Raw genomic sequence first — 23,314 nt, forward strand, 5'->3', positions numbered from 1 at the left:
GGACTGCCTGTGAGGCTCTCCAGGAGGCACCCCCTATGAGTGTTTCAGAGCTTTCCTACTTTGTGACAAATCTCTCCGGTGGACAGTCTGGCTGCTAGGCCGCTCTGTCTACAGTCTTTCCCCTGGTCCTTTCCTGGGAGAGCATCCAGGCCCCACCCTGCTCAGGAAGGCACAGTGGACTGGGCCCCACTCCTGACCCCCCCCTTCTCTGTGTTTCAGACGCTGCTCAGATTCAATGCCATGCTGAGGAAGCTGCTCATTGTCTTCCCCCACTTCTGCCTGGGCCGAGGCCTCATCGACCTGGCGCTGAGCCAGGCTGTGACAGATGTCTATGCCCGGTTTGGTGGGTGGCAGTCGAGGCCAGTCGAGCATGGCCCTGGATGCTCTGAGGCTGGGAGGGCTGAAGCAGGAGTTCCTAGGCCAGAGCTGCGGCCTGGGCTGGGGGCACCTGTTGGTGTGGGTTGTCCTGCTGACTACAGAGCTCTGGGTGCCTGTTTGGGGTTGAGGGAAGGTTCTGCTCTTCCCTACTCTGACCTGAGGAGCCAAGATGAGACTTGTGTTCAGCTTGTGCTTAATTCCTTGCATAAGGTCTGGTCTAGCTGAGCCAAGTGTTGAAACTAGGTCTTTGGGGCAGCTGGGCAGCAAAGTGAACTTAATCCCTATCTCTTTCCGGTGGCCTCTGTCTCCAGGTGAGGAGAACTCTTCAAATCCATTTCAATGGGACCTTATTGGGAAGAACCTGGTTGCCATGGCAGCAGAAGGGGTGGTGTACTTCCTCCTGACACTCCTCGTCCAGCACCATTTCCTCCTCACTCGATGGTACGTCTGTGACGGTGCCCTGAGGGTGTCAAGCCGGGGATGTGGCTTTACATCCACACAGTTGTCTTTTCCTTCATGAGCCCCACACTGCAATGGTTTTTATGGTCTCAAAAGCTGGCTTGCTCACAATAACACAAGAAGAGACACAGAATCAGCACAAAAGAATCTTTGAAGAATCTGCACTTTAAAGTATTTAAAATATAATGCTATTAGTTTTAATCACTAGTATTGAATCCATCCTTTAATTAACAGATACCCATTTTAAATTGGATGATAGTACTGCAAATAATAATGGTTGAGAAGTATTCGAAGTATGGCTGTGTGCATTCACATAAAATAGACAAAGGAGGACCCATTGCCAATTAAAGATGGGAAAGTAGAGGGGGGAGGAAGGGAGCAATATGGGGATGATATGAGGTGAGTGCAGTGATGTGTGCAGCCAGGAGCAATGTGTGGGATCGGGGGTGATGGGGCCCCTCTCCAGGGTGGTGGTGGGGCAGCTGCCAACCCAGCTGTTCTTCCCCCCAGACCCTGCCTCATCCTAAGGTGGGTACTCAGGTTTCCAGAAGAGGCAGCCCCTCCGCAATCCAAGTTGCCACTGACGTTTACGGGGCCCCTCTTTGTTTGTTTGCAAAAATTTTGAAGCATTTCATTTATTTATTTAGACAGAAGAGAAGAAAAGAAAGGGAGAAGCAGAGGGAGAAAAACGTCAATGTGTGGTTGCTTCTCACACACCCCCTACTGGGTACTTGGCCCACAACCCAGGAATGTACCCTGACTGGGAATTGAACCACCGACCCTTTACCTCACAGGCTGTCACTCAATCCACTGAGCCACACCAGCTGGGGCCTGAGTAGTGTCTTATTTCTTATCCTTTCAACATCTCAGTCTGAGTCTGGTCACATGTAAATAAAGATTTGGAGAACTTGTTTTTAGGTTTTGATCCAGAGGGAATTGAGTTATTAGAACTAAATCTGCCATCCTACTCAGAGGGTTGTGAGAATTGAACAAAGTAGGGACTGGACTCTGGGCTTGAGCACTTGCCCTTTCTGCCGAATGCCTCTCCTCTTGGGAGTCCTTTGGAGAATTCAAGTCTCAGGGGTTAGGCAGCCGGACGGGAGCAGCAGTGAGGCATGGGAACAAGCTGGGAAGAGGAGGCCAGTACTGAGGACGCTGTGCACCAGCCCAAACTGTCCCCTTTCCCTCTTCCAGGATGGCCGAGCCCACTAGGGAGCTGCCCATCATGGATGAAGATGATGATGTGGCTGAAGAAAGACAAAGAATTGCTAGTGGGGGAAATAAAACTGCTATCCTAAGTCTAAATGAACTAACCAAGGTAAGAAAGTAGGTGTGGGCATGTTCATTCGGCAGCGCCAGTGGGACCCAGAGATGGCGCAGTGTTGTGAGTTGCCTTGTGCAGAATAAATGCTATGCCTGTATGAGAAATTGTTTTTCTAATTTTATGCGGGCCTGTCATGTTTGTGTTGAACTTGTCTTCCAAAGCACAGAATTCCAGTGCACTTTCCTAGTATGCATCTTTGGTACTGACACAGGGCCTCGGCCAGAGCCGCTAGGACGGAGCCTCACTGACCTTTCTCTGGTCACTTTCTGCACAGGGCCAGTTTCAAGATTTCTGGGGCTCATGGTGTCTCTCTGAATGCCCTTGTTAATTTGTAACCTCTTCATGATGGTAGTTTTCGCTTACACCATCCTCTGCTCTCTCGTACCTTCCCTGCTCTATCCCTCTCTCAGTCCTCAGCCCAGTGTCTCTGACCTTGCAGGTGTATTCAGGCACCTCCAGCCCAGCGGTGGACAGGCTGTGTGTGGGAGTCCGTCCTGGAGAGGTGCGTACGCCACGGGGCCCGCAGGGAAGGGCTGCAGAACATCAGCTCCTGCACGCACCTCTTCTCCCTCTGAAGCCGAGCTACCAAAGAGATATAACACACAAGTCACCATAGGTTATTTCAACTTTTCTAGTGGCCACAGGGAAAAGGTAGAAACAAGTGAAATTAATCGTAATTACTTATTTTATCCAATATATCTGAAATATTATCACTTCAACATATAATTCATAGAAAGCTTCGTTTACCATGTATTTTACATTCTTTTGTTCTAAGTGTTCAAAACCCAGTGCGTTTTGCACTTACAGCACATACCAGTTCAGACTAGGTGCTTCGTTAGTGCTCAGTAGCCACTGCAGGTGAGGAAAGTCCCCTTTCCCACTACCCTCCCGGGTTCTCAGGCTCTAAATTGTTCTGACAAAACACAGATGAACAAGAGAGAAACAATGAGAAGTTTGTTATCACATGCATCTCGTGCACTCAAGGAAACAAATGATGCAATCAGTTGGTTACAATGTGGGCTTGCACAGCATCTTAGCAAAGGCACATTAGACTGTCAGAAAGTGACAAGGCAGAAGAAAGGACTTTGAGTTACCAGGGCAGCAAATATTTGGGGAACTCATGGCAAATAATGGCCAGTTAGACATATCTGTTGTGTAGGTTCCTCTGGTGCCATCTCCATGCTGATAGGGGTCCAAAGTTGTCTGCAGTGATTAACTAACCTCTGCCTTCCCTGGCAGAGAGGGGAGAGAAAACACCTTGTAAATCTGTGTCCTGCTTTCAAGCAAAGAGGGGAGGGCAGAGAGCTTTTCTTGTATCTGCATCTTCTCAATTGCCTTCAGCTCAAAAATCATCCTTATGCCAAAGTGGCGTATTTGGGGTAGCCCATCCCGCTGCCCGGCACCACACGGAGCCAGTGGCCACGTAATGGAAGCACACACACTTTGCTCTAAGGCCTCATACTCCAGACCCTCTTGTGCTCCAGGACCAGGCCAATTCTGTGTGTTCCCCCGCAGTGCTTCGGGCTCCTGGGAGTGAACGGAGCTGGCAAAACAACCACTTTCCGGATGCTCACTGGGGACACCACAGTAACCTCAGGCGATGCAACTGTAGCAGGCAAGAGGTAAGTGTCCTGCTCGTCCTGCCTCAGGGTGTCTCTCATAGGGCTGGGCCGTGCCCCCGTCCCAGCACAGGGAGGGCGAGCATCGGGCCCTGTGTCTGAGGGTGACTGAGAGCATGAAGGTCTGTGCAGAGCGGTGGACCTCCCAGTGCTCACGGTCCACAAAGTCTAAGATACAGACTTTCTGGAAAAGTGAATGGAACTGTGATTGTTAAGATAGTCCTCTGTTTGCATGGATTCTCAGAAAGTCTGGGATGTGCTAAGTGAGTGGTTTTCACTCTTTTGGTATCATGGACTCCTCTAAGCATTTGGTGAACACTTGTACCTTCTTTCTATAAAAAAACACACCATTGTCCCTCATCGCCTCCCTCCACATACTTTTGCAGAGTTTTGGGGGATTTACTGAGTCATGAAGCATATTTATGGCCCTGCAGGTCCCCTGGGCCCCTGGTTGAGAACCCCGTTATGAAGCATCCTGTCTCTGAGCTTCTAGATGGGGCTAGGTTCCCGGGCCTGTGGGGGCCTGCGTTGCCTGTATCTGTGCTACTGCTTGCTGCCAGGCCACAGAACCTTTATGGAAGAAAACCAGGCATGTGCCCTTGGATTCTGGAGGGTACCTCTGCTCTTTTTAATAAGGTGTGAGTAAACAGACTGGTCCTCTACAGGCACAGGATGGAGAACAGGAGCTCACACTTGTTCACCTCTTTCCAGAGGCTCCTTGAGTAGCAGAATTCACACCCATTAAACATGCCCAGAGGAAACCTACACCCTGGTTTATACGCAGAGTTAGGCACTGCCTCTGTCCGCCCAGCATTTGCCTGACTGGGGCCTCATCAGCTAAGAGCCATCCTCACTCAACACGGTCCAATGCCCGCTGGGCAGGAGGAGTCTTGAGCATCCTTCACTGGCTCAGACAGGATGAGTCTGGTTCTGGTGCCTTCTCCAGTCATCCCTGTCGGGTCCAGAGCAAAGGGACTGGCAGGGGTGGAGCGAGACCGTGGCTGGGCCCATCTTATCTGCAGATCCAGCTCAGCTTACGATCAAGCAAACAACTTCACAGTGGCAACAAAAGGAGTCTTAGGAGGTAGGTACAGAGGACAGGGGGATGCAATGGGATTTGTAATGGAGTATCAAGTGATAGTCCAAGCGAGACACTGTCTGATGCTTGGAAAGTAAGACCAAGATGGAAGCTAGAAATAAACTATAGGTTTAAGACACAGGATTGGGGTTCTTTGGTTCGGAAGCTCATGCGAATTTCACAAAGAATACTCCCTCCTTCCCTGGGTGGTTTTAATTGGCCCAGCCATAATTGAAGTCATTTTTGTTATAGTGACCGTCATGGTGGATGGCCTCTCTCTGTCCCACCCCATTGCATCCACCCTTTACTCGTAGATCCCAAGTTATAAGGGAAAGGGGAAAGATGCCAGTTTGTGGACAGTTTATTTTTTCCTCAAGGCAGTGTATTTCCTCGTGGGAGCGGATGTGTTAGTCAAACGGACTTGGGAGAACTCATTTTACTTCATCTCTTCCCCCTGCCAACCTCTTGCTCTGGCAGGGGGGTGATCCGTTTGGTTCCTTTTTCATTGACTATATCTCTGCCAATAAATACAGACGGAGACAGTTTACCATCATTGGGAAGCATGCTTCTTCTCTAGCTACTTCCCAAATGTCTGAAAGGGATCAAAAACTCACTGTTCAATTTCTTAAACCTGATCTTCCCTTTGTTTTTAAACTAATATGTGAGGTGATCCAACCCAAAACCAAAGCTAATTTGGGTAACAGGTATTCAGTTTTCCTAACCAGGGAAACTGTAGGGAATCTGACAGGATTAGAGCTCGGATTGGACTCCTGAAGGCCACCGCTTTCTGGTCAGAGGCCCAGCCCTGATGGCTCAATGTCGTGCACGTTTCCGAAGCAAAGCCGGCGAAGAGAAGAGGAGGCTTCCATGTCCTGTTGGCCTAAGCTCCCCCAGCCCCAGCTCTCTGGTCACCCCCTCTCTGAAGGAAACTTACTAATTGCTCTTTCTTGTTGCAGTATTTTAACCAATATTTCTGAAGTCCATCAAAACATGGGCTACTGTCCTCAGTTTGATGCCATCGACGAGCTGCTCACAGGGCGAGAACATCTTTACCTCTATGCCCGGCTTCGAGGTGTACCAGCAGAGGAAATCGAGAGGGTAAAAAGTGGTTCGTTGTGGCAACTTGGGAATTTGGTAAACCAGAGGCTGTTTCATAACAGTGCAGTTATTTAGAGATGGGAAGTCTGTAGAATGCTATTCATTCAATCATTCATTCATTCAGTAAATGCTTACTGGGTGCTTACTGTGTGCTAAGGACTGTTCTAAAAGTGGGGGTATAGCAGTGAACAAAACAGACGAAAATATCCCCGCCCTCATATCCCAAAGAACAACACCCAGTCTTTGCCCCTTCCCCCAGAATCCCACTTCTGGGAATTGACCCTGCAGCTAGGCCTCCTGCAGGACAAAATGCAGAAGCACAGACTTAGTCCTTGCGTTTTAGCTGCAAAATATTGGAAGCTAATGTTCAAGAATAAGATTTTCAGTAACTTATATTTCATGCATACAATAATGCCTTAAATTGCTGTGAATTGATACAGGGTTATTTCCAAGAGATATTTTCAAGTAAAAAAAAAAGTGAAGTGGAAAGAAGAACATGATGACACTTGTCATGTAAGAAACTAGGAAAATAAGAAAAAATACTTGTCTGCTTATCTTTACACATAGAAAAGATAAGGCAGAAAACAAATAAATTTCACCATGAACAAGAGGGAAATGGGTAAAGGGAAGTGGAAAGGAGTGAGACTTCTCTGAGTATATCTTTTTGTGCAGTTTTGACTTTTGATAGCATGTTAATATTCTACATATTCAAAAAATAAAACTAAGTAAGAATGGAGAGGGGGTGAGAATGAAAACAAAAAGAAAATCCTAACACTGAAAGCAAACTGAAACAAATAAATTCAATTTTATTTCAAATAAATATTATTTGCAGAAGGGGAGGAAAAGAGCTAATACAAAAAACTGATGTCATAAGACTTGACTGTGTCTCTTCAGTCCCCAGAGCAGTAGAAGGAAAAAATATGGGGGCTATATTTTTCAAAAGAATCAAAGTCACAAAATAACAAAGAAAGCAAAGAAAGGCTATGGAAATGTTTCTGATCATCGAAGGCTAAGTAGACACAGCGACAGAACAGTGGGCCCTGGACTGCATCCTGCACTGGAAAGAAAATAATGCAGCAGAGGACATTATTGGGCCCATCAACAAAACTGGACTATGAACAGGAGATCCGATAACAGTATAGTAGCAATGCTGAATTTACTGACGTGTATAACTCTGTTGTGTTATATATGAGAATAACCTTATTTTTAGAAAATAGACCCAAGTATTGAGGCATGAAGGGGCCATGATGCATCTTTGGGTCTGAAAAAATTGTGTGTAGGAACAGGAGAGAGAAAAAGAGAGTAAAGGTTTTATGAGTGTTCTTTTTTGCTATTCTTATTTTTACACATTTCTGTCATTTGCAAACTATTCCAAGTAAAAAGTTAAAAAGTGGAGCTTACATTATAACGGGAGGGACAGGCAATACGTAGCTATACAGTGTACTTGTGAGCAAAACATCTCAGGGGAAAGATAAACCAGGGGAGAATTGTTGGGGCGGGGTCTGTACCTTTAGGCGGGGTAGCCCAGGGAAAACCGCACACAGAGAGTGAATCTGAGTGGAGACATGAAGGAGCTGAGAGAGGGGCCGTGTGGATCGAGGGGAGGAACATTCCAGGCAGAGGCCCAACTGTGCAAGGCTGAAACATTTATCTCCAGCAACTTCCCTAGTTTTATTGCTAAGCACGTGTGTGTGCATTTGCATGCACACACGCACCTGTTATTCTCCATCGTAGTTCCCTGTTGAGCTTCCTCAAAGCACTCTTATAATCTGTTATTATTCTGTTTGTTTTGATTGTCCCACCACCCCCACCTGTGAGTACAAGGTCAGTGGCTATGTTTACATTATTCTCCAGTGCCTAGTACAGAGCCTGGCTCACAGCGGGTGCCCAGTAAGTATTCATTTAATGCATAAGACCTCAAGTGTGACCCCTCAAGTGTTGAGGGGTGGAATCAACTAGACCCACCATCTTCACAAACAAACCCTAGGCCTCTTCCTCCTCTCTAAGCCATCATCCAGCACCCTGGGGAGGAAACTCTGTCCTGCTCTTTGTAAGGCTGAGGCCCATTTCTCAGGGGGCTGCACCCACTGGGTGCTGAGCTGACCAAGGCTGGGATCTAAGGCACAGAGTGGAAAGGAGGCATCTGGTCCTCCTGGCATGTGCCAGAGAGCACGAGCCATCAGGTGGCGCTGCTTCTGCTGAGCTTCTGTCACCCTAGCTGTGTGGGATCTGGGCACTCAAGGCTTTGAATTGGTGGAGACTCGGTGTTTGCTTGTCTTTCCAAAATGGGATTCCTTTCTCTTCTCTAGGTGGCAAACTGGAGTATTCAGAGCCTGGGCCTGTCTCTCTACGCAGATCGCCTGGCTAGCACCTACAGTGGGGGCAATAAGCGGAAACTCTCCACAGCCATTGCCCTGATCGGCTGCCCACCACTGGTGCTGCTGGTGAGGAGCCCAGTGACCTGTGGGGACAGGCGGGCCCAGGGGTTGGAACCAAGAGATGCGTCTCTGTGGGTGGGCCAGCAGATTTGGAAAATGCAGTCTCTTTTCATCTGGACTGTTCCACATAGTGCTCATTTTGAGGAAACCAGCCTAGCTCTTGGGGGTACTGGATTCATAACACATTCTCACTCTGAGTTCCTGGGAAGTCTCTTGTGGGGCCACAGGCTCACAGCAGGGAAATTCAGCCCCTCTGCGGAACATCGGCGTCTGCTCAGAAATTGCTACTGCCGGAGAAGGTCTCTGTGGAATCTGTAGTGGACAGGAGCGTTTGCCTGGATCAAAGGCTCATGTGACTCTCACTCAGAGCTGAGACCCCTGTGCTCATACATCCAGGGTTCATGAATCCCTGGGTCACAGGACTTGGAGGGAAGCAGAAAAGTCACCTAACTATATCCTTGCCTCCTTGGAATGTATGACATTTAGGGATTTTTTTGGTTTGCCTGTTTGTTTTTAAAGGTAATTCTGCCCTTGCCTTAGCCATGTCTGAGCTGAAATGGGTCTAGAGGTGTGCGTGATCTGCCTTAACTCTCCTGATCTGCCACCTGCCTTCCATACTCTGTACCAGGGTACCCCGAGTCTCACTCCACTGGGGAGTGACTTTGTGCATCGCTTGCCAGAGATAGTGCTCAGAGGAAGCCAACCATGGAGGCTAGAGTAAGCCAGGCCCCTGCCCTCTCTGCCTCCCACAGGATGAGCCCACCACAGGCATGGACCCCCAGGCACGCCGCATGCTGTGGAACACCATCATGAGCATCATCAGAGAAGGGAGGGCAGTGGTCCTCACATCCCACAGGCAAGAGATTCCCAGGGGCTGGGGTGGGGCTGGCAGGCAGGTGGGAGTCCCCACCCCTCACCTTCTCTCTCCTACCCCGCAGCATGGAAGAATGTGAGGCCCTGTGTACCCGGCTGGCCATCATGGTGAAGGGCGCCTTTCAGTGTCTGGGCACCATTCAGCACCTCAAGTACAAGTAAGGAGGTGGTGGGCAGAGGGTGCCTTGTTACCCTTCTGGGAGGGGAAGGGGTGGCCAACCAGGCCCTGTGCTCTCTACTGAACTTGAGAGGGTCCTGCTGCCCCCTTACCACATGGGCAGAAGCAGGTGGTGGCCCGGCCTCATTCTGTAGCAGCAAGTGGAGAAAGCCATTGTGCTGGAAGAAACTCTCTATGTTGGGCTAAGTGCCTGAGGTTGAAGGCTCCCCGAGTCTCCAGACGGAACATTCTGATTGAGGCATTGCGGAGCCTGGCTGGGGCTGGGGAGGGTCACTACCACTGCCTTGTTATCCTACCACTTATCCCAACAAATCAAGGACTGATGATCTGCTCAGTAAGAGCTCACAACCAGCTTAGGAATGACTAGGAAACCAAAGAAGCTGAGAATTAGTTTTCCTTTCTGGCATGTTGTATGCTTTTGAGTTTGGGAAATGACCATGTGTTATAAAATGAACCAGAAAGGCCAGTATATTATAAATTGTAAGCTGCTGTAAATATATGGTATTGATAATGGTTTCTCTGCCGAAGCTAACTGTTAAAATAAGATTATGACAACAACACCATGCTCCCTTGCATTCTGGTATGCATTATAAGCTAGGAAGGGTGGATTTATAATGATCACTTATTTGTTTAACAAATGCTTTTTGAGGGCATGGAAGAGAAGAGTCACCATGCTAGTGGGTGAAAGGACCCGCACATAGCCCAGCCCACATGAGGTGCCCAGGGGAGAGTGGTGCGCACATGCGTCATTCTGTCGCGCATCAGAGCCGATTCGTGGTTGAGAGAAAGGTCCAGTAGATTAGCTGCGTGTGAATATTTGACCCATGGTTTCTTGAGCAATTACAGCTCCGACGCTGCACACGTATCTAGGGGGACTTCTGCATGTCACCAGAGCTGTGCCAGCCACCTCCTGTGTCAGCTGCTGGAGACACAGCCGTTCCTCCTCCTTTCCCTTTCACTCTTCAGTGTCCCCATGGAGAGCAGGTGAGAGGGAACTGTTCCCCGTGCGAGAGGTAGTTTGCCAGGGCTGGAAGGCAGAGGCGTTGTATTGTAGAGGGGAGTGACTGCCCCTTGACTGTGGCGGGACCACTGAAGTAAGTTATAACTGACACTGTTACACAGGGACGGACGAGCACAGGGAAGCCAGCTGGCCCTGCCCACACGCTGTGGAGGACCATCTTTTCTTCACCTGGTGAGGGGAGGAGGGGAACACCTGGCCCTGGCAGCTCCGTTTGTTTTGGAAGCTTCCACAGGGAAGTGCTGCCTTTCCAAGCCTTTGCTCCCACCTGGCCAGACACTTAAAGGGCCAGGCAGCCTTTCCACCACTGAGTGAGCAAGGGCCCCACCCGCCTTCATGGGCAAGTCTGTGATCTCTGCAGGGAGCTAAGCCCACCTTTGCCTTCGGGAAGTATGTGAGAGGCAAAGGCACAAGCAACATGCACGCAGGAAGCTGTGATGGGTCTGCTGAGCCACGTCGCCACACGCAGACATTCTAAAAACCATGATCACACTGTTTCTCCAGGAACTCTCGTGGGTTTTCCTCCAGTTTTAAACATGCCCAAGAGGTTTATAGTGTGGCTTTCAATCCTCAATATTTTCGATGAGTCTGTTCCTTATTTTGGGATCGCCTTAGACCCAGCTACTAACAGGCCTGTTCCACCCCTGTCCCCTAGGTTTGGAGATGGCTACATCGTCACAATGAAGATCAAGTCCCCGAAGGACGACTTGCTTCCAGACCTGAACCCGGTGGAGCAGTTCTTCCAGGGGAACTTCCCCGGCAGCGTGCAGAGGGAGCGGCACTACAACATGCTCCAGTTCCAAGTCCCCTCCTCCTCCCTGGCCAGGATCTTCCGGCTGCTCATCTCCCACAAGGACAGCCTGCTCATCGAGGAATATTCGGTCACACAGACCACGCTGGACCAGGCAAGTCCCCGAAGGGCCAGGCACAGAGCAGGGCTGTGCAGAGACTGGGCTGGACCACCCGACCTGGGCTGGGACCCCCACCACAGGGAGGCAGGACAGACCCGGGTGTGACCCTCTGGGCCGTTTTTCCATGAGGGTAAACCTCTGCCTATCAGAAAGCGCTGCCTAACACTATTTTAATCATCAGCACATTTCATTCACTTTATATCATCCTTCTCCACTCTGTATGACTTTATTTTACCCTTCCTGGTTTGTGGCGGTGACTTTTTTCTTTTTCAAATCAACTTATCAATGCTTAACTTATATACAATAAAACGCACTCATTTAAGGCATACATTTAGGTGAGTTTTGATAAACAGGTACTTGTATGCCGTGTGTCAGGTTTTAAAATGTGGTCGCTTTTTATTGTGGTAACATATAGCTGACATAATGACCTGTTTTAAGTGTCCAGTTGAGTGGCATTAAACACATTCACTTTGTTGCGTGACCATCACCACCACCCATCTCCAGAAAACTGTTCATCTTCCCCAATTAAAACTCTGTGCCAACAATGAAACAGTCTCCCCCACCCCCTGCCACTCGTCACCACTGTTCTACTCGACGTGGGCTACTCCATAGCCCATGTACGTGGCATTATACAGTATTTTGTCCCTTTTGTCTGGCTTATTTTACTTGATATTATGTCCTCCAGGTTCCACATGTCAGAATATCCTCCTTTTAAAGGCTGGTTAATATTCCATGGTAATATATACCAAGTTTTATTTATGCATTCATCTACTCAGACATTTGACTTGTTTCGGGGGGTGGTTGTTGCTGTGTGTTTGTTTTGAATAGACATCCTTAAAGCCTGTTCAGTACAGCAGCAGAAATAGGCGAGCCTCCATTTATCCTCTGAGGAGCTGGCCCACCAGCACCTTCTTCTCCGCCTTAAGCAGATGAAGGAAGGAGCAGGAGTTACAGCCACACTGCACACTGAATAAAGAACAGAGGAGAGATGAGGTCAAACTCCTGTTTTGATTTTAGTTCCTTCTTCAGAGATTTAGAAGGTGCTGCCACTTGAGATCGGCCTGGCCTTGCCCACCCCATAGGAGCTCCGCTGGCCTAGCCCAGAATCCTAACAAGCCCTGTCCTGGACACTGGTGCCAGGCTTCCTCAGGTGGGCCAGCCAACCCTCTGCGGGATGCGAAGTCTCCAGCAGGGCTGTATATTAACTCTGGAAAAGAGAAAGCAAAGTGGGTGGGTGTGGAGGCTACCATTTTTTCTGGAAACATACCTATTCTTGCTCTTTTCTTGCCCTCAGGTATTTGTGAACTTTGCTAAACAGCAGACTGAAACTCACGATGTCCCTTTGCACCCCCGCGCTGCCGGAGCCAGCAGACAAGCCAAGGTACTGGCCTCTCTTTCACAGTCGTCTGCTCAGACCACTGGCCCTGGGCCACTCTGACCGGCTTCCTGCAGAACGCTCCACCCAACCACAGCACTCCTGGTTGCCACCTGTCCTTCCCCCCAGTTCTGTGCTAAAGGACTTTTCAATCTGTAGTGGTGTGGGTTCCTTTTATAACCAGGAAACCATTCAGATGGCATGGGAGAGCATTTTTAAAAAGGGTTTTCCCCCATGATTTTGCTTACAGCAAAAGGAATTCAGATTTTGGGAATGAGAAGCAGGGAAATAGGAGAGCATATAAAAACATCTTGATTGTTGGGCTATTTGACATCTATGTCTGGTCATGCGCTTGAGTTTCAAAGGAGAGGGATTAACTGGCACCTCATGTTAATGGTGGACACATTTGGTTAGAGCCCTGAGGGTTACTGTCTGTTTTAGGATGAGGGCTCTTTGTTCTCTATAAAACTATCAAGGTGATGGAGGAAGAAGCAATAGAAGGTATGTACCTGGCCCGTGATAACTCACGGGATAGGTGCTTCCAGATTCCTGCCCTGGCATGGTGGCCCAGCCCCTTGTACGGAGCACCCCCACCCACCCCTTTTGGGGGCGGAGGGAGGGAGAGAGAGAGAAAGCTGGAGTAAGTAGTGCAGGAGGCACCAGGGTCCAGGTGCCTTGGTTTAAGCCTGGGATTACAAAGGGACAAATTAACTCATCCATTCTCTCTAGACTTACCATGAGGTGTAAAGTAAATCAAATAAAATCAAAGCACTTTTTCAATCAGCAAAAATGTGCAAAACTTTATTTCTCATAAAATTCTCATTCCTTTCATCAGTTTCTTAACTGCAAGAAAAACCAAATACCGCTAATGACCGAAACACCACATTCTAAGGTCATGCTTATGACAGGTTTCCCCCCTTCCTGTTGACTAGGAGAGACCTAATGGCTAATTGGTAAGGCTGACTTGGCCCTCTGTCTCTCCAGAGGGCCCAGACATGTCTGAGTAAAGGTGCCTTTCCAGGGAAAGTTACTTCCGCTAAGATTTTCCGCCGCTCTTTCTCATATATAGGTCTTGATTTTGTTTACACCTATGGGAAATTATTCTTTGAAAGCCATTTGTAGTTATGAATGTTTTTATAACTCAGTTATAAGTTATGCATTTAATGTATTAAATGTATTACTTTAATACATTCTGAGGTTGCAAGTTAAAAATACACCCACGAATCTCTCAAACAGTACCAAGCCATCTCTGGGCCAGGCAAGGGGGCTGATGGTCTAAGATCTATATAGTGGTTAGTTGCAAACCTGCTTTCTTGACTTTTAAGACAGAAAGAGCCTAGTAACTTTCCTGGACTGCAAGGCAAACCTATAGACCCCATGGCAGCCTTTGGAAAGCACCCAGAGGGTGCAGTTGGCTTCCCTCCAAGGTGTAAGAGGCTGTGAGTCCTCATGACGTCTGCACCATAGAGCCAGAGAGACCTGAGAGGTCATCTGGCCCAAAGTTTTCGCAGACATGCAAACAAGCATAGCCCATAACCTTGGGGATCTGACAAATCACAGTGCCCTTGGCTGAGCTTCTTCCAGTGATTAATTAATGGCTATTTAACTTTTAAAATCTAGAAGCCATCCCACCATCTCTTCAGAAAACCGAGATGACAAAAGTCTACCTGTTCTCTCTGCACAGGTCTGATCTTCCTACTGTTCGCTCGCTACGGCCGGAAGTGAACTCGGGGCGGTGGGCAGTGCAGGAGCCTCTGCCAGGCGGTCATCCAGTCCAAGCAGCCCACATAAGTAAGGCCCTGGCGGCAGAGTCATCCACACGTGGGGCATCCGGAGAATGCCAAGGGGTGCTTTTCCAGCAGAAAGCCGAAGCTGACTGCCTCACCCGGGACACCTGATGGTGAAACTGGCCAACCAAACGAATGCAAAGCCCTTTTCGTCCAGACCACAGAAGGAGAAGTCCCCGTTCATCCTGCCAGTAGCTTTGCTCTCAATATCATTCTCGCTCGAGTGGATCTGCTTTTCTCTGTGTGTGTGTGTGTGTCTGTTTTATTGTTAAGGAGAAAGTAACATGCAAACATATCTATCACACACTAGCCAGTGTGGACCATCTGGTACTGTTTCAGACATGATCTGTGCCTGTGCGGCTTCCTGTCCTTGCGTGAGCTCCCGTGAGAGTGATTGCCACAGGGGTGCCAGTCACGGCAATATTCTGCCCCCCTGGGGGAGAAGTGAATGGACTAGTCTTGATGCTGCGTGCCAGGTCTGCTTTATAGGGTCTGAAGAAAACACCCAGTTGGCACCACATGTGAACACTGTCCATTGTTAACTGGGTGTTATTTGGACCTAGGTTTCACTTCTGTTTGCTCAGCTTATTTGAGTGCCTACCTCATAGGGTATAATTAGGACAGGAGAAGAGGCGAGGAAAGGTGAGAGTGGGTCTTTGATTGGGTATGAGATCCAATGCGTCTCTGTAACTCTTTAAAGACACAAGGCCTCATTCATACAGAGCCGTGCCCTCCCCACAGTGCTGACGCGTGCACCTTCTGCAGTGACAATATGGAGCAGGGGTTGACGGGATAGCTCATTGTTCACATATAAGCTGTGAGAAAACAATAGTTTTGAACCACACCATTTCAAATGGCTCATGGACAAGAACAAATGGACTCCCTGAGCAAGGCAGTCCCCTCTCCATGAGCCGTAGACGGGCTTCCTAGTTCCAACACCTTCTGGAGCAGTGCCTCTCAAAGTGCTTTATTACCACGGCTGTACTCCAGGATCCGGGGGCCGGGGCAGGGCAGGAGAGGGGAGAGGGAGACGCAGAGACCCCATACTTGTACCCGAGAAGGGGGCATGGAAGAAAGCGAGTGCCAGGTGCTGGCATTTTCCCCGAGGAGGGAGAGTCCTGTCTTTCCCCAGGGGCAGATGGAAGGCCAGGGCTACACAGTTTTTAATCCCGCACAGCTAGTGGCTGGCTGCTTTGTAAATAACTACAGGGTATGCAAAACTAGTAGCCTCAGAGCTTAATTTGGTTTTGACTTAAAAAAATACCTACCAGTGACCAAAACCATTTTAATAGCAGGTTTAGGAAATCTCAGGAGTGTACTGCCGATACTCAGCATAATGCTATTACATCCTGGCTGGTTTGGAATTTAAATTTGTAACTACAACATCACAGGGACACAGGCAAAGCAGAGAGCGGGGGCCCCTGTTCTTCTTGGTGCGGTCGGTTGTGAGGGTTTTAGAGAGGACGTTGTGGACTGGAAAGCGTCGGGTACGGTTGACGTCTCACGATGGCTTTGGGAGGGAAGCTTGGTTTCGCCGTCTGTCCCCACTGCACCTGAGCTCTCCAATAGCAAGGCCTGTGTCCTTTTTTTGTCATTTCCCCAGCTCCTGCCACACAGAAAACACTCAACAAATACTTACCAAGTTCAGTACTGTAAAAATCCAGCAAAAAATACACAGAAAAGAAGTAGGTCCAAGAAAATGATGCCTTCAAAAAGCTAAAGACAGCGGCAAACTGCAAGTGGAGCCTCAGCAAAGTCGTGCTTTAAAAAATCACAGTCCAAAGCATAAGCAGGGGAAAAATCGAGGAGGAGGAGGAGGCCATTTGGGTCTGAGGGGCATTCAAGCTGGAATCTTGGCCCAAATCTCCTCAGAATGTGCTAGTCTATTGAAAGACCTCTCAATATAGTTTAATAATGGAGATTCACAAAGAAGAGGAGGAAAAAAAAGGAGTCAATTCAGAAAAAGACCCCTCAGAGGATATTCCAGAAATATGGCTTGCTGTTAGATTTTCTAAGCTTCTAGTTGTTCTTTGGGGAGCTCAAGGTTTTGGAATAGCTGGGATCAAAAGAGAATTTCTTGCTGTGACCGATGTGGCTCAGATGGAGCATCGTCCTGCAACCAAAAGGTTGCAGGGTCAATTCCTGGTGGGGGCGCCTACTTGGGTTGCAGGTTTGATCCCCAGTCCAGGTGTGCACAAGAGGCAACCCGATGCTTCTCTCTCACATCCATGTTTCTCTCTATTCTTTCCTCTATCTGTAAAAAGCAGTGAAAAAAATGTCCTCAGGCAGAGATTTAAAAAGAGAGAGAATCTCTTTTACTATGATTAAAAGCTCACAGAGACCTTCATTTGTGCCTGCTGCTATGGCTTAGGACAGATGAAGAGAAAAGTATGGACAGACAACAGGTCATCAAAGCTCTGGGCTTGGGAGACAGGGTCTCTGTGATACCCTGGGTACTTGCACTGGGGTCACTGATGAAAAGGAAGTCCTGCACCAGCAGGCCTTTGGGGATCTTGTAGAAAAGAAGGTTTCCTCCAGAAATAGGGCACCATCACCCTCAGGGGATTGCTGCTTCAGGCACCAGAAGGACTCAGCCCACTGCGCCCAGATTATTCGGGCTTGGTTTCCTCAGTGTGGTACTTCAAGGCCTCAATAAGTCATCCGAGATGAACAGTTTGAGTCTACTCAGTTCACAGGGCAGAATTGCTACCACATTTTGTTTCAGGTGGTTGTCAAGTCTGGAAAATCTTAAGTACTAGAAGTTTCAGATTCACAAAACCACAGGCTTGTACAGCTAGAAAATATCTCAATTTTAAAAATACTAAGCTCATATATATTTGCTTTGCATTGCTTTAATGGAAAAAGAAACTGAGTCTCAGAAAGATTCATTTACTTGGCTGTCCATTTAGCCTTTCCTGCAGCCTCAAGCTAGTCCTCCTCCGATTTCTTCACTCCCAAGACCAAAGAGACATGCCCACCAGACCCAGGACTCAGAAATTCCCTGCCGAAATCGTCTACAGCCTGCTTTCTGGGCCCGTGTTAGCCTCTTTCTTGGGTGAAAGTTGGCCCTTGCTCTTGCAGGTTCATGTCTACACATGACACGTGAGGCCCCTTGGAAAACCACAAGAGGGATGAAAAGGGTGAGCCATGCGATAGCTGGTTCCGCACCCATTGGATGGCACAGAATTTTCATTTGACCCATTACTAATAACATTAACTTTGATGACTTCATTATACAGATATCTGTCAGACTGCTCCACTGTAAAATACTTTCTCCCTTTGCAACTAATAGGTATTTTGTAGAGATGCACTTTTGAGACTATATAAATGATGCCATTTCCCTTCACACACAATATAATCATTTGTTTTTTCACGTCTGCAAGGTTTCCTGTTTTATGCAATGGATTTACTGTGTTATTTATTTTAATGCTCAATTTGCCTGTGATTTACACAATGGAAATCCATCAAGCTGACTTCTGTGTCCTTGTTACATTTCCCATCATTCTTTGAGCACTTCCTTGCTTTCTGGCAGAACAAGACGTTTCAGGTTTATGTTGTCATTTCCGCAGCTGAAATCAACCATTTCCCAAGGAGCCCTGGTTTCTTTCAGGGAGAAGGTTACTGAGAAGCCAACACCTAGATTCTCTCAGTGGACAGATGGAGCTTATATGTGTATGCATATGTAGATAGATAAACAGGCAGATAAACAGATAGTCATTTATCTATGTTTATTTCTATATATATTACTGTATGTACTGACGATTGTGAGTTCACACCAATACTTCCGATTCTAATCCAGCAACATAGGAGTCACTTCAGTTTTCTCTCATTTTATATTTTTAACTCCCTTCTTTGACAGGTTGGCCCCTCACTATCTCTACTATATTACATACATATTTATTTATCTGATCGATCCCCACAGATGTAACTCACCTCCCATTTCTGTCACCATTCCCATCTCCACATGGATCCCACCTCGCAGGACAAGGGCTCTGACACCCGCCCTTTCCTCTCAGTCCTGCCCAGGCTCCGACTCCAGCCTCTCACTGGGCCACTCCCACCGCCACACGGACGCGCTCCTCACCCCGAGCGGTCTGACTCAGTGCGACGTCCGACAGGCTTGCCCTGCTCACCACACTCGTCTCTTCTACCCGACTCAGGCCACTGAGGCCCCCCGTTCAGCCCCATGTGGACATCTACCCTGTTCTACCCACTTAAAGAACTTACAAATAATTTGTTCAGCAAAGGACAGGAACAGGAAAGGGAAAGGACAGAAACTGGAGGGTACCTTTGAAAAGCCGAACTTGAAAAATTTAGGAGGAAAATATAAGACACCGTCTTCATCATGTTGAGATAAGAAAAGTTTTCTTTAAAAAAATTTTAAAATCCTCACCCAAGGATATGTTTATTGATTTTAGGGAGAGAGAGAGAGAGGGAGAGAGATGTGAGAGAGAAACATTGATCAGTTGCCTCCCTTATGTACTCTGCCGACCGGAGATCGAACCCACAACCTAGGTATGTGTCTTGACTGGGGATAGAACTCACAAACTTTTGGTGTACCGGCCAATGCCCCAACCAACTTAGCCCCCCAACCAGAGGGAGAAAAGTTTTCTAAAACAATAATGTTGGTTACTCACACTCACTAAGCACCAACTATGTGCCAGGCACTGTTTTGAGCACTTTACATGTTTAATTGCATAGTCCTTACAACCACCTAATAAACAAGAAGTGTGACTAGGTCCACTTTACAGATGAGTGAACTGAGACCCAGAGAAGTTAACTTAAACTAAATTGGACAGTAGGTGGTGGAGCTGGGATTTAAACCCATGAAGTCTACCCCATACATACAGGACAAACACACGTGTGTACATAATACACACGCACCTCATAGAGAAAACAAAATGTACTCTAAAATATAAAGACTGGCTATAAGCAAGAAGAAGTTATTTTTAATATACATAATAAACAGCCCTGACTAATGTTGCTCAGTGGGTTGAGTGCCATCCCATGAATCAAAAGGTAGCTGGTTCAATTTCCTGTCAGGGCACATGCCTGGATTTCTGGCCAGGTCCTTGGTTGAGGGGCATGAGAGAGTTAACCAATCGATGTTTCTCTTGCATATTGATGTTTCTCTCCCTTCCTTTTTCTCTCCCTTCCCCTGTCTCCAAAAATAAATTAAAATCTTTATAAAAAATACACATAATGAACAATGAAATAGTATGGGATATGAAGAACTTCTGTGATTCAATGAGATAAGACAACCAAAAGGAAAATGAGCAAAGATATGAATAAGCACTTCACAGAAAAGGAAATTCAACTGGTCATCTCATTAGGTTTCCTCAGTGAAGGAAGTGAAAATCCAACAGGATACTCTTTTATATACCAGCTTGGCAAAAATTAGAAAGTAAAATTGTCTTCATCCATTTGGGATGCTGTAGAAAAGCACCACAGACCAGGCAGGTGGCTTACGCACGACGAATGTGCTTTTCACAGAACCGAAGGCTGGAGGTTGGTGACCGGGGTGTCGGTACAGTCAGGCTCCGGTGGGAGCCCTCTTCCCGGTTTCAGAGCGCTGACTTTTCTTTGTGTCCTCACATAGTGGAAGGAGCGAGCTAGCTCTCTGGCCTCTTCTTTCTTAGGACGGCACTAATCCCATTCATGAGGGCTCCACCCTTATGACCTCATCACCTCCCAAAGGTTTCACCTCCTAATGCCATCACATTGGGGGGCACACAAACATTTAGCCCCTAAGAAATACCAAATTGGACAAGGTCGTGGGGCAGTGGGAATGCTCACTGCTGGTGAGTATGTGATAGAGGCCACCACAACCACTCCCACGTTCAGAGATTGTCTAGGAAGACTTACAGGATTCAGCATGTAGCTGTTCTCAAGGCTAAGATTTATTACAGCAATGTAGAAAGACTGCACAGACAGATCATAAGGGAAAAGACATGGGCAGAGCCTGGGTGGGTTCACACACAGAGTCTATTCATCTCCCAGCAGTGAAAACACAGCAACATGTATGTGGTGTTTCTGCCTTGGCAAGCCCATTAAAGACTCAGAACCCCAAAATCTTATTGTATCACATAAGTGCATTCTAACTAGCATATTCTAAACTCCAGACTCCCAGAAAGAAAGCAAATGTTAAGCAGAAACCAGTGTTCACACAAGTCTAGGCATAGGACACTCTCCATCATCAGTTAAAGAACACTGAGAACACTCCAGAAATCCCAATTCCCAGAACCCGGCCAAGGGCTAACCTCGCAAGCAGGCCCTTCTGAAGACAGCGGCTTGAGGAGCCCCATGTTAGCCCTCTTCTGCAGACCCTATACATGGATGCGACCAGTTTGAACAGCAATCTGGCAACGCCTGATAGAGCTGAGCTAAGTCTCCTCCTAGTCTAGTCTGCCTGAGAGAAACTTTGTACGTGTGAGCACGGGGGCATGTGCGGGTGCGCTCCTTGAGGCCTTGCTTCTAGTAGCAAAACAGCAAATAAAAAACTGAATATTGAGCAACATCATGGAAAATGAAATGTGGCCTATTCATGCAATAAATGTTATATAGCAGTGGAAATGAATGCATTAGAGACACAGGTTTCAACACATAATGGTTAACAAAAGTCTGTGAGGGTATATATTTTTACTTACTTTTCTTGGTTATTATCCCTCTGCCCCTGTAGAATAAAAACTTCATGAGGGCAGAAATTTTTGTTTAATTTCTGTACTTTTTTGTTGTTATTCACCAATCCATTTTTAAAATTTAAAAAAATATTTATTTTTTTTTAGAGAGGAGAAGTGAGGGAGAATGAAAGGAAGAGAAACATCAATGTGTGGTTGCCTCTTGCACGCTCCTCACCAGGGACCTGGCCTGCAACCCAGGCATGTGCCCTGACCGGAAATCCAACCAGCGACCCTTTGGTTTGCAGACCAGCACTCAGTCCGCTGAGCCACATTAGCCACGGCCATTTAAAAATTTTTGACATTACAGAACTAAACTAAAATATATTAACATTCCAATCTTACATTTCTCACCAAATAGAAATAAAATTCATCAGCAAGAAAAACCCCAAAACAAAAAAAGCAGAAAAAGCTTATAAAACTAAATATGGATCTCAGCATTAACAGCTGAACAGAAAACGTGATTTTAAATTCTCAGCAAATGATAAAGTTGTGTAGAAACCGAACCCTTGCAAATTATTTAAAAGCTGGAATGACCAGCCAGAAGTTACACGGTTGTATCACGGAGAACAACGGGAGCGATTCTGAGTGAACCTACGCTGTTCCGGCTGCACTCTGCACCCTTCTCAGAGGAAAGCCTGACGCTGATTAGATATTGGGCCAGACTAATACCAACAGCAGAACCGGTGACAGTAACCTGCCCACCAGAAGCACCTTCTACTGGCTTGGCAGTTTTGATGTGGGCCCTAGACATCTGGCAGATCTCATTAATTGGTGTTGGCGCCTTGGCCAGAGTTAGTGGGAAATGGTGTGTTGTCCTTGAATTGAGCAGGTATCTAAGGGCGGTCCCTCTGGGCCCTGGGTGGTATGGAGGTAGCCCACAGCATCACTGCGCTAATCTTGGCCACTCTTGCAGACGGCTGGAGAGCTGACCAGAGTGCGCTGCTGTGGAGTGGCATCACTGTCCCTTGGGAGCTGGAGAGAGCATCTCCAGCATTGTCGGGCAGATCTGACGACACACTCGGTGACAGACTGCGGAGCACCAGCTCAGCGGAGTTGGTCAGCATAGCCCCTCCTCTAGGGAGGAAACCAGTGCCTGGCCATGGTAAGCTGCTCAGTAAGTATTTGTTAAGTTAATGAAAGAGCAAAGTATGATGCTCTTTTTAATGAAATTTAAAACATGTAAAAGTAAAAAGGATTATTTATAGACACCTGTTTATGCAGTAAAAACCACTATGGCTTGCCTGGGGATTGTAAATACTGGAGTGCAGGAAGTGATTGCGTCTGGGTGGGGAGGAGGGGGACCGAGACCAGGGAGCAACGCAAAGGAGGCTCAGCGCTGTGTGTGGCGTTCAAATCCCTTAAAAATATCTGACGGGGACCTGGCAACACATTCAAAGTGACGACACTAGGTGGCAGGTATAGAGACGTTTGTAAGATTACTCTCCGTATTTTCCGTGTTTAAAAAGATCCTGCCCACAGCTACTGTCTCACCCCCACGGTCGGGGGCTGTCCCTCACTCCCCTGGGTATCACCGCGCTGCGAGGGCAGCTCTTCCGGAGGAGGACTCACTCCATTTCCCTCACCCCCACGGAGTCACAGGGCCCCTGATGCCCCTCACATGGTCTTTATGGTGTCTTACTGCAAAATGGATTTTCAGTAAATACTGAATTTCATGGAATAAAAATGCTAATTTTGGAAATAGCAGGCTGAGCTGAACTGGCTACATACTTTTGGGAGACCAGTGCAAAATGAAAATGTGGGTGTCTTGTTAGAAAATTATTTAGAATTTCAAGATGGCAATAGCAGAACATTAAATCAAGTGCCAGGCCCTCTGAGTGTGGAATCCTGTGCAACTGCACCGACAGGCCTCACACCCACGAGGCCCTGAGGGCAGGTGTGGAATGCAGGCCTCAGGAGGTATGGGGGAGGGGGGCACTGCGGAAGTTATATAAATGTCTCACCACTGTGCTGTGCACCTGAAACTATTAAAATATTGAATGTCAACTGTAATTTAAAAACTAAAAAAGATGATATCACACTTCTAATAGAAAAACAGACTCTGAAGGATTTCAGAGGCTACGATGTGGGGAGGTTGCTG

At 47.5% G+C, this 23,314-nt stretch overlaps 1 protein-coding gene across 6 annotated transcripts in view; it reads left to right on the forward strand.

The window, feature by feature from the left end:
• ABCA4 (ATP binding cassette subfamily A member 4) overlaps positions 1-14,764 on the forward strand; it is a 129,681-nt gene extending 114,917 nt beyond the window's left edge. For all 6 annotated transcript variants that reach the window (XM_037162045.2, XM_053668243.1, XM_053668244.1 and 3 more), the window contains 12 exons: positions 220-343; positions 690-819; positions 2,032-2,155; positions 2,601-2,663; positions 3,677-3,783; positions 5,815-5,956; positions 8,266-8,400; positions 9,147-9,250; positions 9,333-9,425; positions 11,119-11,368; positions 12,669-12,755; positions 14,434-14,764. In XM_037162045.2, coding sequence (XP_037017940.2) covers positions 220-343; positions 690-819; positions 2,032-2,155; positions 2,601-2,663; positions 3,677-3,783; positions 5,815-5,956; positions 8,266-8,400; positions 9,147-9,250; positions 9,333-9,425; positions 11,119-11,368; positions 12,669-12,755; positions 14,434-14,439 — 1,365 coding nt within the window. In that variant the 3' untranslated portion in view covers positions 14,440-14,764. The remainder of the gene's footprint in view (positions 1-219; positions 344-689; positions 820-2,031; positions 2,156-2,600; positions 2,664-3,676; positions 3,784-5,814; positions 5,957-8,265; positions 8,401-9,146; positions 9,251-9,332; positions 9,426-11,118; positions 11,369-12,668; positions 12,756-14,433) is intronic.
• The last annotated feature ends 8,550 nt before the right edge of the window (positions 14,765-23,314 follow it).

Source organism: Artibeus jamaicensis, unplaced genomic scaffold (assembly GCF_021234435.1).
Source record: "Artibeus jamaicensis isolate MK-2021 breed Jamaican fruit bat unplaced genomic scaffold, CSHL_Jam_final contig_482, whole genome shotgun sequence".
In the NCBI taxonomy this organism is placed as follows: Eukaryota; Metazoa; Chordata; class Mammalia; order Chiroptera; family Phyllostomidae; genus Artibeus; species Artibeus jamaicensis.